The sequence below is a fragment of the Drosophila elegans genome, unplaced genomic scaffold (assembly GCF_018152505.1).
Source record: "Drosophila elegans isolate 14027-0461.03 unplaced genomic scaffold, ASM1815250v1 contig_183, whole genome shotgun sequence".
In the NCBI taxonomy this organism is placed as follows: Eukaryota; Metazoa; Arthropoda; class Insecta; order Diptera; family Drosophilidae; genus Drosophila; species Drosophila elegans.
In genome coordinates, this window is record NW_024545550.1 from 12,666,206 (window position 1) to 12,686,555 (window position 20,350).

At 38.0% G+C, this 20,350-nt stretch overlaps 1 protein-coding gene across 3 annotated transcripts in view; it reads right to left on the bottom strand.

Moving 5' to 3' along the window:
- The window catches only part of LOC108141346 (cAMP-dependent protein kinase type II regulatory subunit), a 29,835-nt gene extending 9,576 nt beyond the window's left edge, over positions 1-20,259 (bottom strand). The window contains exons 1-2 of one of the 3 annotated variants that reach the window (XM_017264659.2): positions 19,647-20,250; positions 1,691-1,911 (exon numbers count right to left, since the gene is read on the bottom strand). In XM_017264659.2, the coding sequence (XP_017120148.1) occupies positions 1,691-1,904 (214 nt within the window). In that variant the 5' untranslated portion in view covers positions 1,905-1,911; positions 19,647-20,250. Of the gene's footprint in view, positions 1-1,690; positions 1,912-19,646 lie in introns of all 3 variants that reach the window. The other 2 variants (XM_017264661.2, XM_017264660.2) reach the window with 2 other exon arrangements.
- Positions 20,260-20,350: the final 91 nt, after the last annotated feature.

The following is a 20,350-nucleotide window of genomic DNA, read 5'->3' on the forward strand; positions in this document are numbered from 1 at the left end:
CGCGATATTAATGTCACAGCAACTTTAAGGCCCAAAGTTAAACAAAAAACTGCAAGGTTTCCGCCCACAAATAGACATCAAAGCATGAAAATACAGACCAACAGATCGATGGAAAGCCGGGCAGGGGAAAAGCGGAAAAGCGTAGGAGGCTGTGGGCGTGGCCCGTAGCTATTTGCGTGCCCGTGCCTCTTTCGCTCGAGTTGAGGTTGAAGCTTAAAGCGATTTCGCTGGCTTCACTGGGCATCCAAAGCGTCTAAACTTGGCCAAGGCAGCCAGACATCAATAGTTAGACAAAGGTGCATAACTTTGGATTATAAAGTAGAACATTTCACAGGCAGTATAAAAAAATATTGATCGAAAATTGCGTACAATTCCTATGTTCACAATACAAAATTATATTTTCTATATACAAAAAATATCCTAAAATAAAAGCTAAGCAAAAAGAAGAAAATTTAAATTGATTGACTTAAACAAATGCCGTATTTGAAGCAAGTAACTCAAGTTGCGAAACATTTCATCGAAAATGAATATGTTTTAAAATTTAAAAATCTGAATAACTTTTTTGCCTTTCACCCTTTAACCTCTTTCCTTCATTTTGCTGCATTTTCTATACACTTTCATGAGCGGGATTTTTCTGCACTGATATTTGTGCTCTTAAATCGGACTCAAGGCTCTTAATCGACATTCTGTATGCCCCAAGCTAGTTACAGCTATGAAAGTCTGACTGTGAGTGAAAGGATTGGCAGCTGCTAGTTGGCACAGCTCTTCGGTGTGCTGCTGTGTGCACAATTAATAGATTTTTAATGACACGAGCAGTTTGCCCCATTTCGCGTTCCTCCAGCCTCCTCCTCCTCCCACTTGAGAACGCCTCCTCGTCATGGCCCTCGTCCTCATCCTCGTCCTCATCCTCGTCCTCATCCTCATCCCTCGAGGACTGCGTGTTTGATTAACCGGAAGATAAACACGCAAAAGGAAGCTGTGAACAAAGGCCCGCAGACAGAGATGGCCAACTAAAAGGGGCAGGAGTGGGGGCAGGAGCTGGAGCAAATTGAACTCGGCTAAAGCTTCATCACCATCATTATTTAATTTGGTAGTTTGTATGCTCGTTGTGGGAGCCAAAGATTTATGGCCATATGCGTGGCCCGGGCTAATTATCTAAACACGTGCCGAGAGAAACCAAAACCCCAAAGGAGGGCAAATCAACCGCTCCACGAGGAAACGAGGAAACTTTTCAATTTGTGCCAGCCAAATAAATCTTGATTTCCCCCGACCTGCTCATAACCAAAAAAACAAAAAAAAAAAAACAAGAATTGGCCAGAATTGTCGGGGGAATTACAGCAGCAGATTGTCTATATGTCGAACCAAACTGACATTGCTGACGTCAGTGATTTGCAGCCACTACGCAGCAGTTCACAGCAAATTGCATGACGGAAATAAAACACAAACTGGGCAGAAAGCACAGAAAAAGTGCAGGGGAAGTGAAAATATCCCTGGCAAGAATTCTACAGCACGCACCTCGTACCAGCGGCAAATGCAGCAAATGCAAAACGAAGGAGCTGCAGAAAAAACAGTCTGGCATTTAAGCCAAGAAAAAGTTGACAGGACACGCAATCGGAAAATCTTTGAATGAAAAACCATCGCATTCCGATGGCTTAAAGAAGCAGTTCAAATAAAACGAAACTCCACTTACCATCGGCATCCTGTGAGTTGACGCTCAGTTGGTCATCGGTACTTATGTCTGTGTGGCCTCCGCTCGGACGTTCGGACTGCAGTTTGGTGAAGTAATCCACGGCATAGTCGATCACATCCGGGGGCTGTTCCACCAGGAAGGAGATCGAGAACTGCAACAGCACCTCCTTCAGCTCATCGGGCACCTGGATCTTTCGACTCGAATCACTTGACATGTTTGTGCTGTAGGAAAAAAGAAGATTAAATAAACTATGAATTTGAGTTCTAGAAAAGCTATGAAGACTTTTAAAAGCCATTAATGTGTATACATTATTTAACAACGAACGTTAAAATAAAATCATTCAAAAATTCCAGCAGTTAAATAGAGCAAAGAGTAATCAAAAATGTTTTTGTTTCTATTTTCCCAAAATGTATTACTAGACAACTTAGTCTACAGATGTCTAACACGACTTTTTATGTATACACTGTGTATCTATAATATTGTTCATACATATTAGCTTTGACAAATGAAATCACTCAAATATCCAGCAATCAAACAGTGCAAAGAGTAACAAGTGTAATAATCAACAAAAACCATAAATGTTTTTACTATTTTCCCCGAAAGTTATCACTAGTTTTACTTAATGCACTGACTTCGAAATTGCTTAAAAATTATGCTCACCACGCCACAATCCCCGCATTTAATTCACTGAAGTTTGTGAACTGCAAAGGGACACCAGAAATTGTCCAGAGTTCAGAACTGAGGGTCAGGGGCATCAGGGTTTCAGGGGGAGATGCGACACTGGATGGAATTCCGACTTGCGGCCAACGGTCACCTGCTGGCTGTCGGTCATTTGGTTGGCAATTACCCCCCGCTGCCCCTGTTCCTCCATCGCTGTTTTTATCATCACCCACCTATCCACATCCATCCATTCATCCATCCATCAGTCAACCAAACCCAAGCCCAAACACAAGTCGGCTCATGATTCAACATTGCACAATTTGAGATTTTGGTCTGGTTCGGTCGTTCGGCGAAAACGACAGACGTGAGATTCATGTTAAGTTTCTGCGCTACCCAAAAACGAGCTGCGACAAATATAATTTACGAGTAATTCACTTTTCACTTGGGTTTCTTTATTTTTATAGAAATTGATTTCGATGGCATTGTCTTTTCGATTCACAGTAAAAAAGGCGACATGAGGTCACAATTGCTGATGCATTTAAAAACGTGCTTATAAAACACTTTCGGTCAAAAAAGATAACGAATTGTTATTGTTTGGTTGGGTGATTAATGTGGTAAACAAAGCGTTTTAAAATTGAAGCATCTGTGCATCTATTTAAATAATTTTAAAATCCAAACACTCTTTTACAAAATAAATAAATAAATAAATTCCTGCATGCGCATAGTTTTCTAACTCATTTTTTACCCATAAAATTAAAATGAACTAAATACTTTAAAAGCTAAACTAAAGATAAAGATTCCTGCCTCTGCATAACTACATTTTGAACCTTTTACTTTAAACCCCTCTGGTATTATCTTCCAAGCTCTTCTTACATTTTCCGCCTAGAAAATCAACAAAGAGCTTCATTTTTGAGCATCAGCATAAATATTTATAAGTTTCCATCAAATGTACGTAATTATGCAAATTGCGTATTGAGACTTGGTTTGTGGCGGTGAAATAATTTTGTGGAGCAGTTTCACAACTTCTTCTGCCCGCAACAATTCATTTGCCCCAATTGGAAAATTAATTCTTGGCAGGGCACTTTGACTGCAGGATATTGTTCCTGTTCGCTGTTGTTTTTGCCAAACTTTTTCAATTAAGTTCATTAATATTCAACTTTCCCTGCGGCCTGGCGGAACAAATAAATATTTAAAACTAATAAAGGTTTGCCACGCCCCCCTTTCCCGTCCCCCCCATTTTCCGATGAAAACGTAATCGAAAAGTCTCTCAACTCAGCAACCAATTGGGCGTTTAAGTGGCCATACTGATTGGCCCGGCCAAAAGCCGACTGCTTTTTTGTTGCTTTTCCGTCGGGCTGAGAACATTAGACATTAGGCGGTGCGATTGCAATTAGAGTGGGTCAAGGTGGTTCACTCAACGCACTGCAACCACACGAATGGCAATTGCACAAACATCTGAGTAAACTATAAATAGCCCCGCACGGCTCAAGTAATAAGAGGCTGAATGAAATGCCCACCATCTGTACCCCCCCTCCAACTTTTCACCTATTTTCCACCCATCAGTCAAGGTGCGGGCTGGCCACAGAAAAAAAAAGAAACGAAAAACTAGAAAAAAGAAAAAAGAAACGAAGAGCACACGAAAAAGAAAAGTTAAACCATTTTCATTTCCTCACAATTTCCGCAGCTGCCGGAGAACGAAAGTAAAACTGCACAAGCATTTCGCCGACGGTTATAGACGTTATATATCTACACAGTCGTAAAATAGGTAAATTCAGCTGACTTTAATATTTATGCCCCACGATATGGCCAGCAGGTAGCTAAGTTCTGTTGAGTAAGGCTGATAAAATTTTATAAAAATTGAAAAACTTGATTATTGTTAGGGGACTTTAATTTTATTTTTTTTTTCATTAATCACATTTGACTGGTTGTGTTTTGCTACACTCAGGGAATAATAAAAAAGGGAACTTTGTTATTGATAAGTGTGTATTAGAGGTTTCGCTTTTGAGTTTTAATTATCAAAATAATTAAGCAAAGTTATAAAAGGTCGTGTTAAATCTTATATTTCTTATATCTCACAAGTTATTAACACAAAATCCAATACTATACAAATTATAACCAATATAGGTATTTGAAATAAAAGTCACTAATAGTCACAGTATAATTTTCAGTTTTCCTCTGTTTTTTTTGTTGATAAACGTTATCATATCAGGATAATTGAGAACTACACCATCACCTATTTATAAGCAATTTCAGTGAAAACGAATGGCAATTCTTTTATATCTAATAAAAAGCGTTGATGGAAATATGCCTTGCTATATATGCATATCTGTAGCCTTTGCTGCAGCTGTTTTATGTTGGCATTCCCATTAACATTAACATTTTCATTTTCATTTATATTCGCGTTCCCATTCCCTTTCCCCGAATGGAATTTGCCGAGTTTCGGTCCATGTCTCTATCCGCTGGCCACTATCATCATTATCATCATTATCATCATCAGCGGTAGCAGCGTGCATCGCTTTTATGGGATTAAGGCTAACTAATTTCGCCACCATCCGCCGGCACCCGGCATCCAACCCAGCATCTCCACATGGTAAACTGTTGCACCCACGGAAGCCCCGATTCTCCCACCGGAGGGCCATCAAAATGATTACGGCTTGGCTATGCGTGGCGAGTTAGCCATGTGCATATGACTTTCATTTTAATGTCATTTTTACTGCAGTTGCAGGTGGTGGTGGTGAAATGTGAAAGCACCCACCCACTGTGGGTGAGAAGTATCCTCTGAATGCCTAACCTTTCACCCCCCCCCCCCATGTTTGCGCTTTTACAAAATTGCGCAATTGAGTTTGGCGCTTGCAACGAAATTGAATCCAACTTTCAAATTGCATTTACATTTGGAATCCGATTTTTGCTCTTCAAATGGTGGAATTATTCAATGGGTTTATTACTGACTTATAAGAGGCTCCAAAATATTATAATGTATTATATATTAGTGTTTAATGTAACTCATAAAAGGTGATATTATACAAAAATTTGTATTTGCTATTTTTTTAATATAAAAAATTATCTAAAAGAAAAAGTTATTTAAAAATAAAAGTCTTTTAAAATGAAAAGTTGAAAATTTGTAGGTTTAAACTACTTTAAATTATTTTAACCCTTTATTAAAACGTTATTTCTTAAGTTTAAGTTTAGATATTATTTATTTTTTTTATAAAGATTCTAATATCAACAGCTTTTAAGCTTGATTTTGAATTTATGTTGCTATCATTTAATGACCAAAATTTTCCCATCAAAGGTTGATTTTGTAAATATCAAATATCAAAACAGCTTATAAATAAACCATATAGACGATGAAACCAAACAACCTTGAGTATTTCCTGGACCAGAAGAGACCAGAAGAGACCAGATGACACTAAATCCAGATAATGAGTGACCAACTGGCGTTTACCAACCGGTTTGAAGGATTCTTCATCGGAATTCTGTGTCAGTTGGCCTATCCAATTACGTCAACAATTCAGAAATGGGACACCTGTGCGTGGGTTTCGGGTTTTTTGAGTTCAAGAGCGACGGACACCGAAAGCCTTGCTCCGAATGACTTCATTAAGGAACGGCAAACCATAAATGTGTGTGCTTAATTAGCCAAACTACATGGGCACATCTCGAATTTGATGGTCAGTTCGGGTATTCAACAGTTGGAAGACCTCAGACAAAGAAGCACTCGAGGCGGCCTAATTATTATGCATGTCCCATGACCATATATCGAGGTCTGCCCGTGTCATTGACAGTGTTACACCCAGACCCATACCCAGACCAGCCGACCCAACCCCACTTGACCTCCCCCACACTGTTGAATTCAAATTGGGTTAAGTGTTTCAACGGGGCAGAATGGCAGGAGTAAATTCGGTTTCCCAAGAAAAAACGTTTCCCAGCGAGGACACAGCTCAAGTGCAGTGTCATTGTCGGTGGTTCTGTGCCACATATTTATATGCAATGGACCTGCCAAAAACGAGCCAACAATAGCCTCAATTATGACTTCATAATTTTGTACTGTATGCCATTAGAAAATCTAATGAAATTTGAAATTCAATAGGACGGAAAACTTTAAATTGCTTTACGATTAGGAGAAAATCAATTTGCTAGAATCTTTGCCAGACATTGTCATTGAGATGTGCTCTGAGAAATTGAATTTAAATTGATTTTTCGTAAGAAAGTTTATGCTTGCTTCTAGGAATGACATTTTAGCTACACTCTTGAATATTTCTGAGAATTTGCTTAAACATTTTTCAGTGTTTTCTTTCCTAGAATTTTAATTGGTTCTTTGTGTACAAATATTAATAGAAGGTTAAAAAGTTCAGTTTAACTTTTGCCTTTGGCGAAAGTATTCGTCATTTATGAAGACAATTATATGTCCTGTTTGAGTGCTAATGAAATATTGATTAGCAGATGTTAAAAATACAACTAAGAGATACGCTTTTCGTTTTCTTCTACCTTCAGCTGCTTTTATTAGACTTCCCGCAGTTGAATTTTATTTCAGCTCAGATTTTATCCACTCTTGACTTGTTTATCTTGAGAGTTGGCACTTTCCAGGCTTCGTACGTTAAAACTATACTGCATCATTCAAAAAAGTTTAAGCCAAAGTTTGCAAAAACATTTCAGTTTTACCCCGTAAGTATAAATTAAATTAGTAATTCTTCTCTCGGTAAAAGCATTTTCATAATGTTACCTGTCTAGAGCTGCTTGAATATATTCTTACTTATTCCCCTGTCAGTGATTTTTATCTTTAAAAGCCCGACTCAAATTTTCTGCCATCTTGTGCTTTGGTAGGGGAAAGTGTTTTCTCTTCCGGTCAATGCGTCAAAGTGGCAGCTCGAGATGGGGAAAAAATAAGGCGGCGAGCACTTAATTCTCGTTGACATTTGTGCCCTTAGCGGGGGGTTTCGTATGCGATATGCATATGCCCATATGCCCATATGAATATGTGCTATGTATATGTATATGTTAGTATTTTGACAACAAAATATCGCATCTACATCAAAGCAATTTCAGGGCATACTTCAGGGCGCCGCCGGCACTTGAGCTCAAAATGCGCCGCATGACGACAGAGGTTCAGACTTTTGGGTCGTTTGCTCTAAATGTCAGGACTTCACATTTACAGATATATATTTATATATATATATATATTTGGCAAGAAAAGGAAAGAGTCCCGCGAGTATTTGACGCAAATTTCACTTCGTCACGCAACTTTAATGGCGAATTTCTTATTTGTTTCTGCCACTTCTACCTTTCTCCCTTTCTCCTTTCTCTGGCGTTAAAGTAAAAAGGTTATCAGCTTGAAAATGTTTGTCAAAATACGACGCCTGGGTATTGATTTATTAACGCTCAACAGAACACATGTCGTATGCGTAATGAGAGAGACTCGCTAAACGGTTGGGAAATGTGGGGAAAATTGGGTGAAAATAAGGGCAGCAATGCGGTCTGCTGACTCACACATTTCAAATGCCTTTTGTTACAGGGGTAATACGTACGTGCATGGAAACACAGGGAAAAACTTAAATTCCTTCTTTTTTAATTTAATTAAAAACACCTTAAATTCACATAAATAAATATATGCTTAGACAAAATAATAATTTGTTGCCTTTTGTAATAGATCCAAAAACATATTTATTTTTGTAATTTTTTTCCGTGCATTTATGGGCTTTCACTTGCTATATTTTATTTTTATTTGCACAAATTATCGTGTTTTCTTGTTTTTCTCACAGTGCATGTACATGTGGACTTCCACAATGGGAATGGAACGCTTAAAGCTGTCAAAAGGAATTTTACAGCCCACGCGAAGCGAAAAAGAAAATTCACCAGGGCATACACACGATTTCATATCGAAGGCAAACGCATGCCTATATATGTATGTATGTACTGTATACATATATACTGCACGGCGCCTTTCGTATTCAATTTTAAACCAGAAAGAGGGGGCTATGGTGGCTGTGAGACAACGACTTGTCAGTTAACCTTTGCCATCTCACGGCTTGTCTCTGGCCTGATCCCCGGTCTCAATTGTTCTTCACGCTTTGCTTTTTCGCTTCGGTCTAGAGTCGATTCAATTATTTTTTAATCTATTGGATTTGAAGCCGCCCTGCAAGATGCACGGCTAAAATTGCTTTACAATATTCTAAAAAATGTCTGGCAGATTTGATATGAGTTCAATGGATTGTCTAAGGCTTTAAGTCAATGTCTGGGGCTTTTCGCAAATGTCCTATCTTAACCAGGCTTTAATTCCCTCTCGACAAATGATTAGCCATAATCATAGCTACAAATTAAGCTCCCAAGAAAGTTCTCCAAACTTGTAAAGGACCTGCCATCAGCCTTCCGTCCGTTTAGGACATCTCATCTGTTGGCTATAAATAGTTAAAGTCCCAGGGCTGCCTACGCAACATTTCAGGACTTCTATTCGACGAGCCATTCCCTCTGATCCTTCCTGCCATCCTGCGATTATGGCCAGAATGATAAACTGCTGGATTGATGCTTAAATTGACGTCCATTAGCGTTAAATTAGTGAGCAATTATGTTGCCTGTTCGCTGAGGCGGGCAACAGATACTCGGCTGCAGATGGAGATTCAGATACTTTAAAGGTGGAAGCATCAACAGTAACAACAGCAACAACAGTAACAACAGCAACAACAGTAACAACAGCAACAACAGTAACAATAGCAACAACAGCAACAACAGCTACCCGCGGATACATAAAACGCGAGTGCTTTTGTACGGTGAGCACTTGCAGTAGACAAAAATAGATATAATATGTAATAGATAAGTTACCTTTACTTTTAAAAATTATTAAATTATATGTTCCAGAAAATATTTCTTAAAAACTAGTTAGTATCTAATCTAACTTTGCTAAAATATTTCAACTAGCTGGAATTGTACCTTAAAATTGTTTGTAACAATTTTTGGCGTTGTTATAGAAAAACCTGTGTTTCCTACAAAACAAACAAGTATGCCATATATGTAAACCTCTTATACTAATTACATTTACTAGACAAAAATTCGAATTTTAACTTCAATAAAAATTTGTCTGCAAGATTACCAGATAATGTTCTTATCCAGAGTGCCTACTGTGCCTTCTACCCTTCGGTGGGTGAGTAAACGAATATACTTGTATCTGTAAATGTATTTGTTTCCACCCTAGGAAAAGCGATTTTGTGTTGTAACAAAACGTTTATCTACATTTGTTGCTACCGCCGCTCTTGGCCCATCAAAGCGTTCCTGTCGTTTTCTCAGTTTAATTTTAAACACGCTTCTTCCTTTCCCTCGAAACATCTACCGAAAATTTGTTGCGCGTGGCAGTTTTTAACGGCGCGTGCTCAAAGCAAACAAGCCCAGCAAAAAGGCAAAAAAATAACAACATCGAGGGAAAAAATACTGAAAAACGAATAACAAAACATGAAGAAAAGTAAAACTTGTACCCGAGTTTTTCGGCAATTAACAGCATGGCAGTATAGATAAAAAAACATACGATAAATAGCAACAAAAGTGGCTGAGTGGTTGTTGTTCCAGTTCGCTTGGCGCATTGATTGCCGTTGCCCAATTCAAGACGATAAACTAAAAGACCCAAACCGGGGATTACAGCCAAACAAACAGCACAAAACAGGCCAATTTGTGTGTGGATATTATCTGTTTGGATGTTTGCCACGGGGTGTGAGTTTGGCGATAATTAAAAGTGTTCCAAAACGTAATAAACAACTTTGTAAGAACGTTGAGGGCAACGTTTTTGGCTAAAGATTAAAGATAATGTTTATGTTTATTTTTAAAGCATTCCTACATAAGCCATATTCTATATAATACTTTAACCATTATACAAATTCATAAAAACTATGTACCTGATTTGTGATGTAAAATTGCATACTTTTCGACTCTTTAATAAAGTGATATTTAATAGAACTCAAAAAGGATTCAAGTTTCTCATTTATCTAAATTCCTTTTAGCCAACATTGCTTACATTTTCAGTAATATAATATTATTATTTCAAAAGCGTACCCACAAATGCAACCAAATCCTCCTATGCTGAGAACTCCGCTTTCTTGTGCCAATTTCCGAGAGCATAATCAATGTTATTGAAAGGCAAGCAAATGAATACTACCTGGAAGCTCCTGATTGCAAGTGACATGGCAATTGTTCTGCACAATGAGATGCAGGCACAAAAGCGGCATTCGGCACTTGCAAATTTGCTTGCATTTGGCAATTACTGTTGCATATATTGCGGCGTCTTACAATGCAAATTTGAGAGGTAAACCGAAATGCGAGTTGCTTGCATTTGTAGGCCCGCCCACCCAATGCAATTAATCCGACTCAATTAATTAGAACCCAAACAAGAAGGCGAGTTAGATAAACTGAGAACTTGGCAGGCGGGCTAAAATTATTCCTGGCTGAAATATCTAAATATAAGCACTTGCATGTGTGCTTTTTGTAACCAGGTCGCCTTGTTTAATGTTTTCGTGTTCCACCCTCTGGATAATTATGCAAAAAGCCGTTTGCGAAAGGTTTCTGCCTTGAAAATGGCAAAAAATAAGAACGCGAACAATAGACAAAACAAGGCTTTCCTTGGCCGTCCCCCTATTTTTTGCATGTGGGTTAATGTGCGAAATGTGCTAAGCGAACGCAAATTTTGTGTTTCAGTTTGTGCCATTTTGATGATATGCATGAGGCTCCCATGGCCGCAACTTTAGCCACTCGCCACTTTATTATCAACCGTCGTCCGCCCGACATTTATGCAAATCAGTTCCCCCCACTTAGCCTGCACTGCCGACTGCATTGGAAATCACTTAGCCAACAAGGAGACAATGACGTCATGTGCATATACTTACAGGCCAACTTGGGTAACTTAAATTACTGCTAAAAGTTTCAAAAGCAATACTTCTTCTTCTTCTATCGTAATTTAAGAAATCATTTTAATTATCAAAAAAGGATAAATATAGTTAGTCTAATACAAAGATGAAAATATTGAAAATGTTAAAATTTTAATATGACTATACACACTTTTTCCTGTTTTCCTTAGTAATCATTCCAAGTATCGGATATTTGCAAATTAAGCTATGATCAAGCAAAAAATATCATGACTATAAACTTTCTCCTGAAACCGTAAAAAAATTGCGGCTATTTGTTAATTGAGCCATAATCAAACAACAAATATTTTGTATATTTTAAATCTTCAGTAAACTTTCATAAATGAAGTTTAAATTACATTTGAATTTTCCTGCAATTATAATAATATAAAATTACGTTTATTTCGTGTTTTAGTTGGTTTGCGTTATAGAGTTTTGCCTGTTTGTCTAAGTGGCAGGAAGTGGGCTTGACAGAGCGCCCAAGGCTGCAATAGTAACTGCCACTGCAACTGACGGTGACATCGAGTGCCTGTCCTGCTTTGGGTCACACTAAATTGGCACTTAAAACTAGCCCGATTCGCTGAGAATGCAATAGCAAACACATCAACGAAAAAACAATCGGGCGGATCGAGTGTTGCAAAACAAAACTGTGCCGATTCATAAGCCGATGACGTGTAATAACACTGAATGCACCAAAAACGACCAAATAATGGCGGAGGGGAATAAAAATGGAGAAAAAACAGCAAGTATGACAGGCATTTGAAACGCTCGAGTGACATTTGTCGTGCGATAAATAAAACTAAGGCCATTTAGTCGACAGCGAGACTCAACGTCGTGCCTCAACTTCCACTGAATGCATATTTAAATATTCAAATCGCTCAGAAATTCTCGCCATTCTACGCTGAGTACCACAAATTTACGGTTTCGGGCATTTGTGTACTTAACTCAAAATATGTGCGGCCCAGACAAATGGGACAGTGATTAGACACAAGCCATTGACAATAACCGCAAATTAATTGCATAATTAGCATCGCATCGGGCCGACAAAAAATAGCAATTCAAAAAACTGGCAGAAAAAGTATTTTAATTGATTTCTAAATAAATGCTTAGCAAAGCGATTTTATTTACCCAATTAAACTTTATTAATGGAATTGCCATTTATGTTTACTAAAATAACATACATTAAACGGTAAACAAAGCCGAGTTTTTTTGTTTCTGCACATACTTTTCTACAAACACATTTTTTTTATTGTGACATATAGACTCTATTGAAAATAGTTCTTTTGTAACTTTTGTTAAATTAATTTGATCATAAATTTTAATAAAATAAATAAAAATCAACCAGAACACTTATTGTATTAAAATTGTCTACTTTTTTCTTATTTTCCTTTAAAAAAAAATATTCTACACAAAAAAAACACAATGCTTGTCAGTGCGACAAAAAAGGCTAACTTAATAATATCCGGCTACCAGAAATTATTTAAATTGTATTAAATATAAAATTCAACAAAATTGTTGGAGCATATATTAATAAATTTATTTATAGAATACAATCAAATAAATCAATTTCATAATAAACTGCCAAGCTCATTAAAATGTGATAAAATGTACTAACGAAGCCAAATCCAATACCAGCTGGAAATATTTAAATTCAGAAGCCGTCAGGGACCGTGGAATAAAATATGATTGACCCATTCCTTTGATTTTTGCCCAACTCAAAACTTTGTCTTCCTTTTTTTTCGCACTCCACTCTCGACCGCAACAACAATGGAATAAAAACATATGCATATCTATGTAAATATGTACGAATATGAATATATACACATAAAATGTACATATGAAAGAAAGAAAATAGAGGAAATAAAAACTGTTGCTTGGCGCCCATAAAGAAAAAGAGCAACGAAATGGGAACAGCAGCGACAACTTATGTTTATTTATGGGTTGCATATGCTCTGAGAGTTTGTATATATCTTTCTGTGGGTGTGGCACATGCACCATATTCGTGTATATCTTTTAAAGAGTCTGCTCACAAAGGAGCAACATGTAGCTGGGTTTTCTATGCCCCCAAGTTCTTCTATCCTGGCAAATATTTTCCCTTGCCTCCCTCAACTGTTTGGTATGAAAGATTAAATTTACTCAGCTCATCGTTTTCTCCACCGGCCTTGCCGCTGCTTTATGGCCATTACACGTGGCACAATTCGCCAAAACTTTTTAGGTAAATGTAACGTTGGTCCCCAGACTTGGGGGTAGGAAAAACATAAGGTAGATACCGAAAAAAAAAACGTTGGCAGGAAAGAATGAAGTTGCCGAGTCAAATTTTCGATGAATTCAAACTCGCTTTAAACTTGTTTCAACATTCTAAGCCGCTCGACAATGAATCAAAGGTCCAGGACCTTTTGCCAAAAGGGACAAAAGGCAAATAAAAAACACAATTCGCCGAACAAGAGAGAGCAAAAACATGGAAGAGGACAAAAGGTTCAAAACTTAAGTAAATAATCTTTAAAACAACAAACAAGAGAAAAATGAATAGACTGCCGAATAAAAAAAGAAAAAAATAACCATTCGCATTGCCAAAATAATGTCAACAAGAGGACAAGAGGACGGAGATTTTCACATGCTACACATGCTCCCAGGATTAAATAATAAAACAGATTTCACATCTCAGTTGAATAAATACTCCATAATTAAATTGCCTGCAATGTCTTGGGGGCATTACGGCTCGATTCTCTGCAGAAAACAGGCAGAAATAAATTAAGTCGGTCTCTCATCTAAGGACTTCTCCCTTAATTTGCAAACTCGAGTGTGGGGCTAGACAGAAAGCCCTTAAATTATCAATTAGCATGCCCCCAAAGTCTGCCATGTGTGGGCAGGCATTCAAAGGAAATTCCTGAGAAAAGGTCATCCAAGTATTTCATAAATACCTTGAACACTGGGCGGGTTTTGTGTTTGTCAAGGTGGGTGGGTGGCTTTTGGTCGACAATCTTTGAACATTATCTAGAACTACACTTTAAAGCTGCTTTTTTGGAGCTTCTAATCAAGCTTGGTTCTTTTCAAAGTTAATTAGCTGGGGCCAAAGAAAGCTTGTTCCCCTGAATTTTACATTAGTTTTATACCGTTTAATGTATTCTTAATACAAATTAAGTGACATGCAAACCACTTTTTAATTGAAATTTGGTTGGATATATATCTGAAACTCAAGCTTCACCAAGCTAGTCAACATGCCACTACTTCACTCTGGTGGAATTGTTTGCCTTAGCTTCACATGCTTGAGCAGAAAATAACCACCTTTCGCTTTGAACAATCGAATCTAAAGTAATTATCCAATTTCTTGAACAGCCACATGTAGTTGTATAAAATATATGTAAGTGGAGAGTGAGTCGTCAACTGGTCATAGATTACACGTTATACGTGGGCAAATAAATAGAAGTAATGCCGGCCAGGTTTGTTCGCTGTGTTTGGTGTGTTCGGTGTGTTCGGGATGTGTGGGCCGCTCTTCTGACCACACTCTCCATAAGACGGGGACAAACAACGACCACCCACTCCGGCGGCCTTCGCTTCGTGGCTCCAATTGACGTCACGCAGCTGCTTGACTTTTGATGTTTGCCTGTGGGCAACACAACACAAGCTAGGCACTGGCACTGGCCTTGGGGGCCGGGGATTTGCGGGGGGCCAACAGGGGTTAAGGGAAAAATTGTTAAATCGATTAAAGTCAAAGTTTTGTCAGATACTCGCAGCCAGCAGCTAAAGTGCGTGAGTGGGCCAGCCCGAAAGTGAAATACTAGACTAGCGACAGCAGCCAGCAGATAATGCCGCCGGCCATCAGTCAGTCAATCATTTCCATCGCTTGCCCCCCCGAAAACCATACTTCCCCCCACCCAGCTGGCCGCTATAAAAAGCAAAGTTTTGCAATCAACAAAAGTTAAAAGTTAGCAGCGCACTAGAAAAGTTTTTCTAATTAGAGCGGACTTGGAACCGCAGGTGTCATCAGCCAAAAGGCGTCATCAAATCAAACTCATTTTGCCTCCACATATATATATCCACGATATTGTGATAGGCTAAGACTTCGGAGATAAGTAAACTGGAAATTTCAAGCTGAATAAATTATGACTCATTTTCCTGATTTTTTTGAAGGAGGCGTATAATACAATTTAAAGGTTTATCTAACTTTGCCCAACTAGCGAACGAATAAACTATAGACCAGAAAGTGTTCAATTTAAGCTTAATCTTTCTTGAGCACAAGGAATCGATTTTCTTAAAATCAGCATTCAAGCACATATAACATATTTGGAACCAAGCCATTTATTTTGGTAAATCCATTGCTTTTTGGCTGTATATCTATGTTAAAATCATTTGGATTAGTATATCTTTTCCTAACCTCTCGTTATTATGGCTCTAAAATAAATAAGAAAATGTTTAGCCAGCAGCCAAGTCATTGGTTTGAGCAAATGTCATATAATATATATTTATATTTTAATGATTCCAAAATGTTTCTGAATTTCAAAGCAAAGTGATAGATTAAATTACACGAACCTTCACAGTCATAGATTAAATTACATAAACCTTCTTACAAAACCCGTTGTGTAAATGCAAAGTTTTAAATTAAAAATATTTTACTTATCAAAATGTGGCTAATAAAAGCACTCTGATTTTGAATAGCTTGAGGCAAACGGCGTCATCAAATTAAACTTATTTAGCATGCACATAGGAGATATAGATAAATGTACACATTATATACAGTGATAAGCCAAGACTTTAGATATAACTAAGTCCATGGCAAATGCGTCAGTGGTGGGTAGATAAGCTATCAGTCGCCGGGGATTTTAGATTGAGACAGACTCGAGACGAGAACTCAGTGGGTCAATCTGGCATAGTATATTACCATGCCATCCTCTGCTCACCAGACTGCTGACATATGTCTTATACACATTTGGGTATCCTATGCGTGGGTGGCTTTTTTATTCAGCATTTTCTGCTGAGCTGCAGACAAATGCCGTGCATATTAAAATCCTCACAGAGACAATGAAATTTATGAGTTTCGCACAAAAGCAAGTCCAAATTTACGACTAATAAACCGCAGCGGGCAGAAATGAAATGAAATGAAAATGCGGCTAGGCATTAGCTTTTTAGTTCGCTTTTGTCCGATGACACATTTCAGGGGGACCTGTCATCGTCATCGTCATCGGCTGCCCCAAAAAGAAGTAGTGACATCTGTGGCATATTGACAACCTGGGAAAACTGAAACCGAAACCAAAATCGAAATCAAGAGGCCTTAAACGAATGGGATCAATGCGCTTGTAGATCGCCAGTTAATTGGCTGACGGCGGCGTATACTTAATCTATTTTGAACTCTGTCAACTAATAATAGTTTGTGCCTCACGTGCCGCCTCGGCTTATCACTCTGCTCCGCAACTTTATCGTTTATTCAATATATACGTAGTGTATGTATGGGAAAAATAAAACTTAATCAAGATAAGTTTCCCGGGAGCGAGGAGGCCAAATGACTGGCATCAGGCGAAGGAAAGCCAATGGAAACTTTGGCCCTGCCATCAAAGCAAAATGCGGTTGCCCTTCTAATTAGTTCGAAAAGGTCTTAGAAGACAGCAAAAAGAAAACTGAGAAAAACTTGCCAAGTTCATGTAATCAAATGAGCTAAGAAAATGGAGCTGGGATAGGAAGAGACTTCCTGAAACCACGACAAGTAAATCCCACTTGGCACACAAAAGCGCCAGAAGTTGACAAACAGATTCGTTGGGAAATTTAGCTTCAAAGGCACATAAGAAATAGAAAACAGTAAAAAAATCTCTTAAGCCATCTGCATTTCATACATTTAACAATGCAAATTAAATAACAAAATAACAAAAGCAGCATAATATTCTTAAAATGAAACAACCCCAGAATCAACTTCTAATAATGTGCCTAATTTCTGCGGCTGTCTCGTATCGATTTTCCCATTCAAATTGCTGGAACCAAATTGCGTCTCCGACATAAAAAAAAAGAGAATTATTGAAGAGCTTCCCAAATGTGAATAGAATAAAATCTTGATCCCCCTTCGCACACTCTATATACTCTCTAAAGAAAGAGGGCAGTGTTGGGTGGTTTGATTTAATTTTTTGTTCGCTTTTTCTTGACCGAAGGTCGTGGCTTTTATTGGCCGTTTTCGTGCCGTTCGTTGCTTCTTTCCTTTTTGGCCAAACAATTAAATTTTCGCTGTGTGAATATTTCTTTTCATTTCGCTTTTCGCTTTGATTGGCGGCGTGGGGAGCGGGGAAAATTATGATTATTTATTCAGGCAGAGCCGAAAATTTGTTGGCCACTTTTTCGATGAAGACGCAAATTATGCGCAATAACTTTTCGGAGAGTGTGACTCACTTTAGGCATGGAAATTTCGTATTTACACATAATTTATCAACATCCGTCAAAGTGCCGAGGCATTATCACCGCAACTCAAAAACTTGTGCAACTAATTAATAATATCAACTTAAGTTTGGCTGTGCCCTAAAGCTGATTTCCATGTTTTTGCGCCAGGTGAAAATTGAATACACAGCAAATATTGCGCATACGCCGTGTTGCTTTTGTTTACGCGATGCGTTCTATTTCTGGATTGCGAAATTAATTGCAAATCAGAATTGAAAAACAATTTTCCCAACCAATTGTTTGGCATAAAGGAGAATGAAATGAAAGGTGAATATCGCCGGGAATAAAAACAGAAACGAGGATAATAAAAAAGTGCTCTTCGCCGCCTTTGTCGTTTCAGTTTTATGATGAGTTTTTCACGTGCCGCTGTTCACCCTTGTCAATTCCAGTTTCGGGATACTAAGAAATATAAAACATGAAGGGAGGCCAAAGGACTCTTGTCAATAAAAATGCCTTAAAGCCGACTGGCAACTTTTTCATTAGTTTTTTTTTAAGAAGGTTGGAGGGGGGCGCAACTACAAATTCGTTTGTATTTTTGGAACATTTCCCAGTGCCGAGCAAATATAATCGATGACTTTTTATTCCCGGCCCCCATTACGGTTGGCCAAAGCTGCGGGGGAGAATCAATCAATAAACGAGGAACCCCAGCTGAAACTAAGCCGGTCCATAAGCTCCACGGGTCCAGGAAACGTGAGGACATGACAGGAATCTGCGCTCGACCTACGCCAGTGGAAAAGGCGAAGGGGAAGGGGAAGGGGAAGAGGTCCGAAGCCATAAGCGGAATAAGGGCCTTTCAAAGGCGGTGGCCCCGGGCTATTGAATCGAATACGCATTGAAGTTGCCCTGCCACCGATTCACTATACATAAATTGTTGCCCCACACCCGCCGTCCTCTTCACTTGGAATTGAATTTGGCTTGGAAATTGTGTGTTTTGCCGCTGATGGATGGTTGTCTGTTGTCTGTCGTCTGCTGTCCAACTGTATTGCCAGGTTTTTATCCTGATTTTCTCTCTTTGCGAAAATGCCAAGTATACAAAATGGAATTAATTACAAATACAGCTCATCGAGGACGAGCACGGGAATTCGTTATCGGGATTTCATTTGCAATGGGAGAAAAGCGGATTTCCAAAGAAGAAAAGTAGTTGGATTATGGCATAAAGTGTCCTCAGCTGTAACTAAAGACTTGAGCTCTCCATCAGGTGCATTTCAAAGACCTTTAAAAAAATTTGAAAACAATATATATTGGGTGTATTAAATAATTGGTGGTATCTAGACACCCAATCGATATAGAATGTTTTTAGCCTGAAATATTGGTCTCCACTTGGTAAACGATTTATTAAATATAATAAAAGTTAAAAATTTTAATTGCTACCCAGTTTTTAAAATAACTTTGTTACCTTTTACGAACTAAGACAAACCCTTTCATTAATTTATTTATTGCACAATAAATTGCTCCTAAAAGTATAAAAATTATTGTTGAGTTTATATTCGGACACCAGAACACATTATATAGGTTTCTGGCACTCACCTGACTTAAAGATAAAAGCCATACCTTATGCAAGATTTTCAGTAAGTCAACAATCGCTTGAGTCTACTGTTTGAGTTATTATTTATTGCACAATGTGTGGTTCTCAATTACATGCATAGCTAACTTTTTATTTATAAATAGAAATTGTTATATTTTTCCAAAGAATGTTCTTAGCCTATATCAGCTATTAGGAGGTATATTATATAGCTTATTTCTGAATATCTCGACGGATTCTTGAGCTCCCCGATCCGATACCCCATTACCTCACCTGGTGTTTCACCTGCTTAAGCAGGCGACTGTCGTTGGCTTATTTAATTTTTTGTTTGCTTTTTAGTTGTGTTTGTTTATCAAGCAATGCCAACCCTTGAGCAATTGATAAGCGCGTGAAATATTTAATCGCACGGGGAGGCAAACAGAAATGGCAGCAGAATCGGAATAAAAGTGGAAATGGAGTGGATTCGAACGCGAGTGGAACTCACCTTACTTTCTGCTTGGCTGTCACCTGCTGGCGATGATGGTTTTTGGGTGGGTGAATCTCCTGCGTCCACCTGTTTCACCTGCTCCTCTGGCGCCTCTTTCTCTTTATTTTCTTTTGTTTCTTTTCGGCCTTTTCCTTCCTCTCCTCTTTGCTCTTTATGGCTAAAACCAAATTTAATTTGTTACTTTCGATGATTTTGGTATTTTAGTACTTTTACTTGTTGGCAGATTGGTCGATTTTTCTTGCCGCTGTTATTGCTTTTACTTTAAGCGTTGACTTTGATGTTTTAACAAAAATTCGTTATTAGATTTTGATTGATAAAGGCGTATTTGCTAAGCATAAATTATTATTTCGTGTAATTCACACTCGAGAAACCAACAATAAGCACTTCTGCTATTAAGCTAATTGGATTGGTGTTCATCTATGGTTTATTTTTCAGGTTTGTTTCAGCTTTTAATATATACGGTCTGTTTGCCCACTTTTATAATTTATTTCGCAGCTCTTTTTCAATTATGTTCAACTCCTAAAGTGTTGCACAAACATTTTGACTTTTTAGTTTTAATTTAAAATTTTCACTCTGTTTTTGGAGTTATTATTATTTTCGGTAATTTTTTAAGGTTTGGTTCACATTTTAGTTGAAAACGATTTCGGTTTTCTGCCCTCTGTTAAATTAAAGGCACCTTCAAAATAATTCTTTGCTTAAAA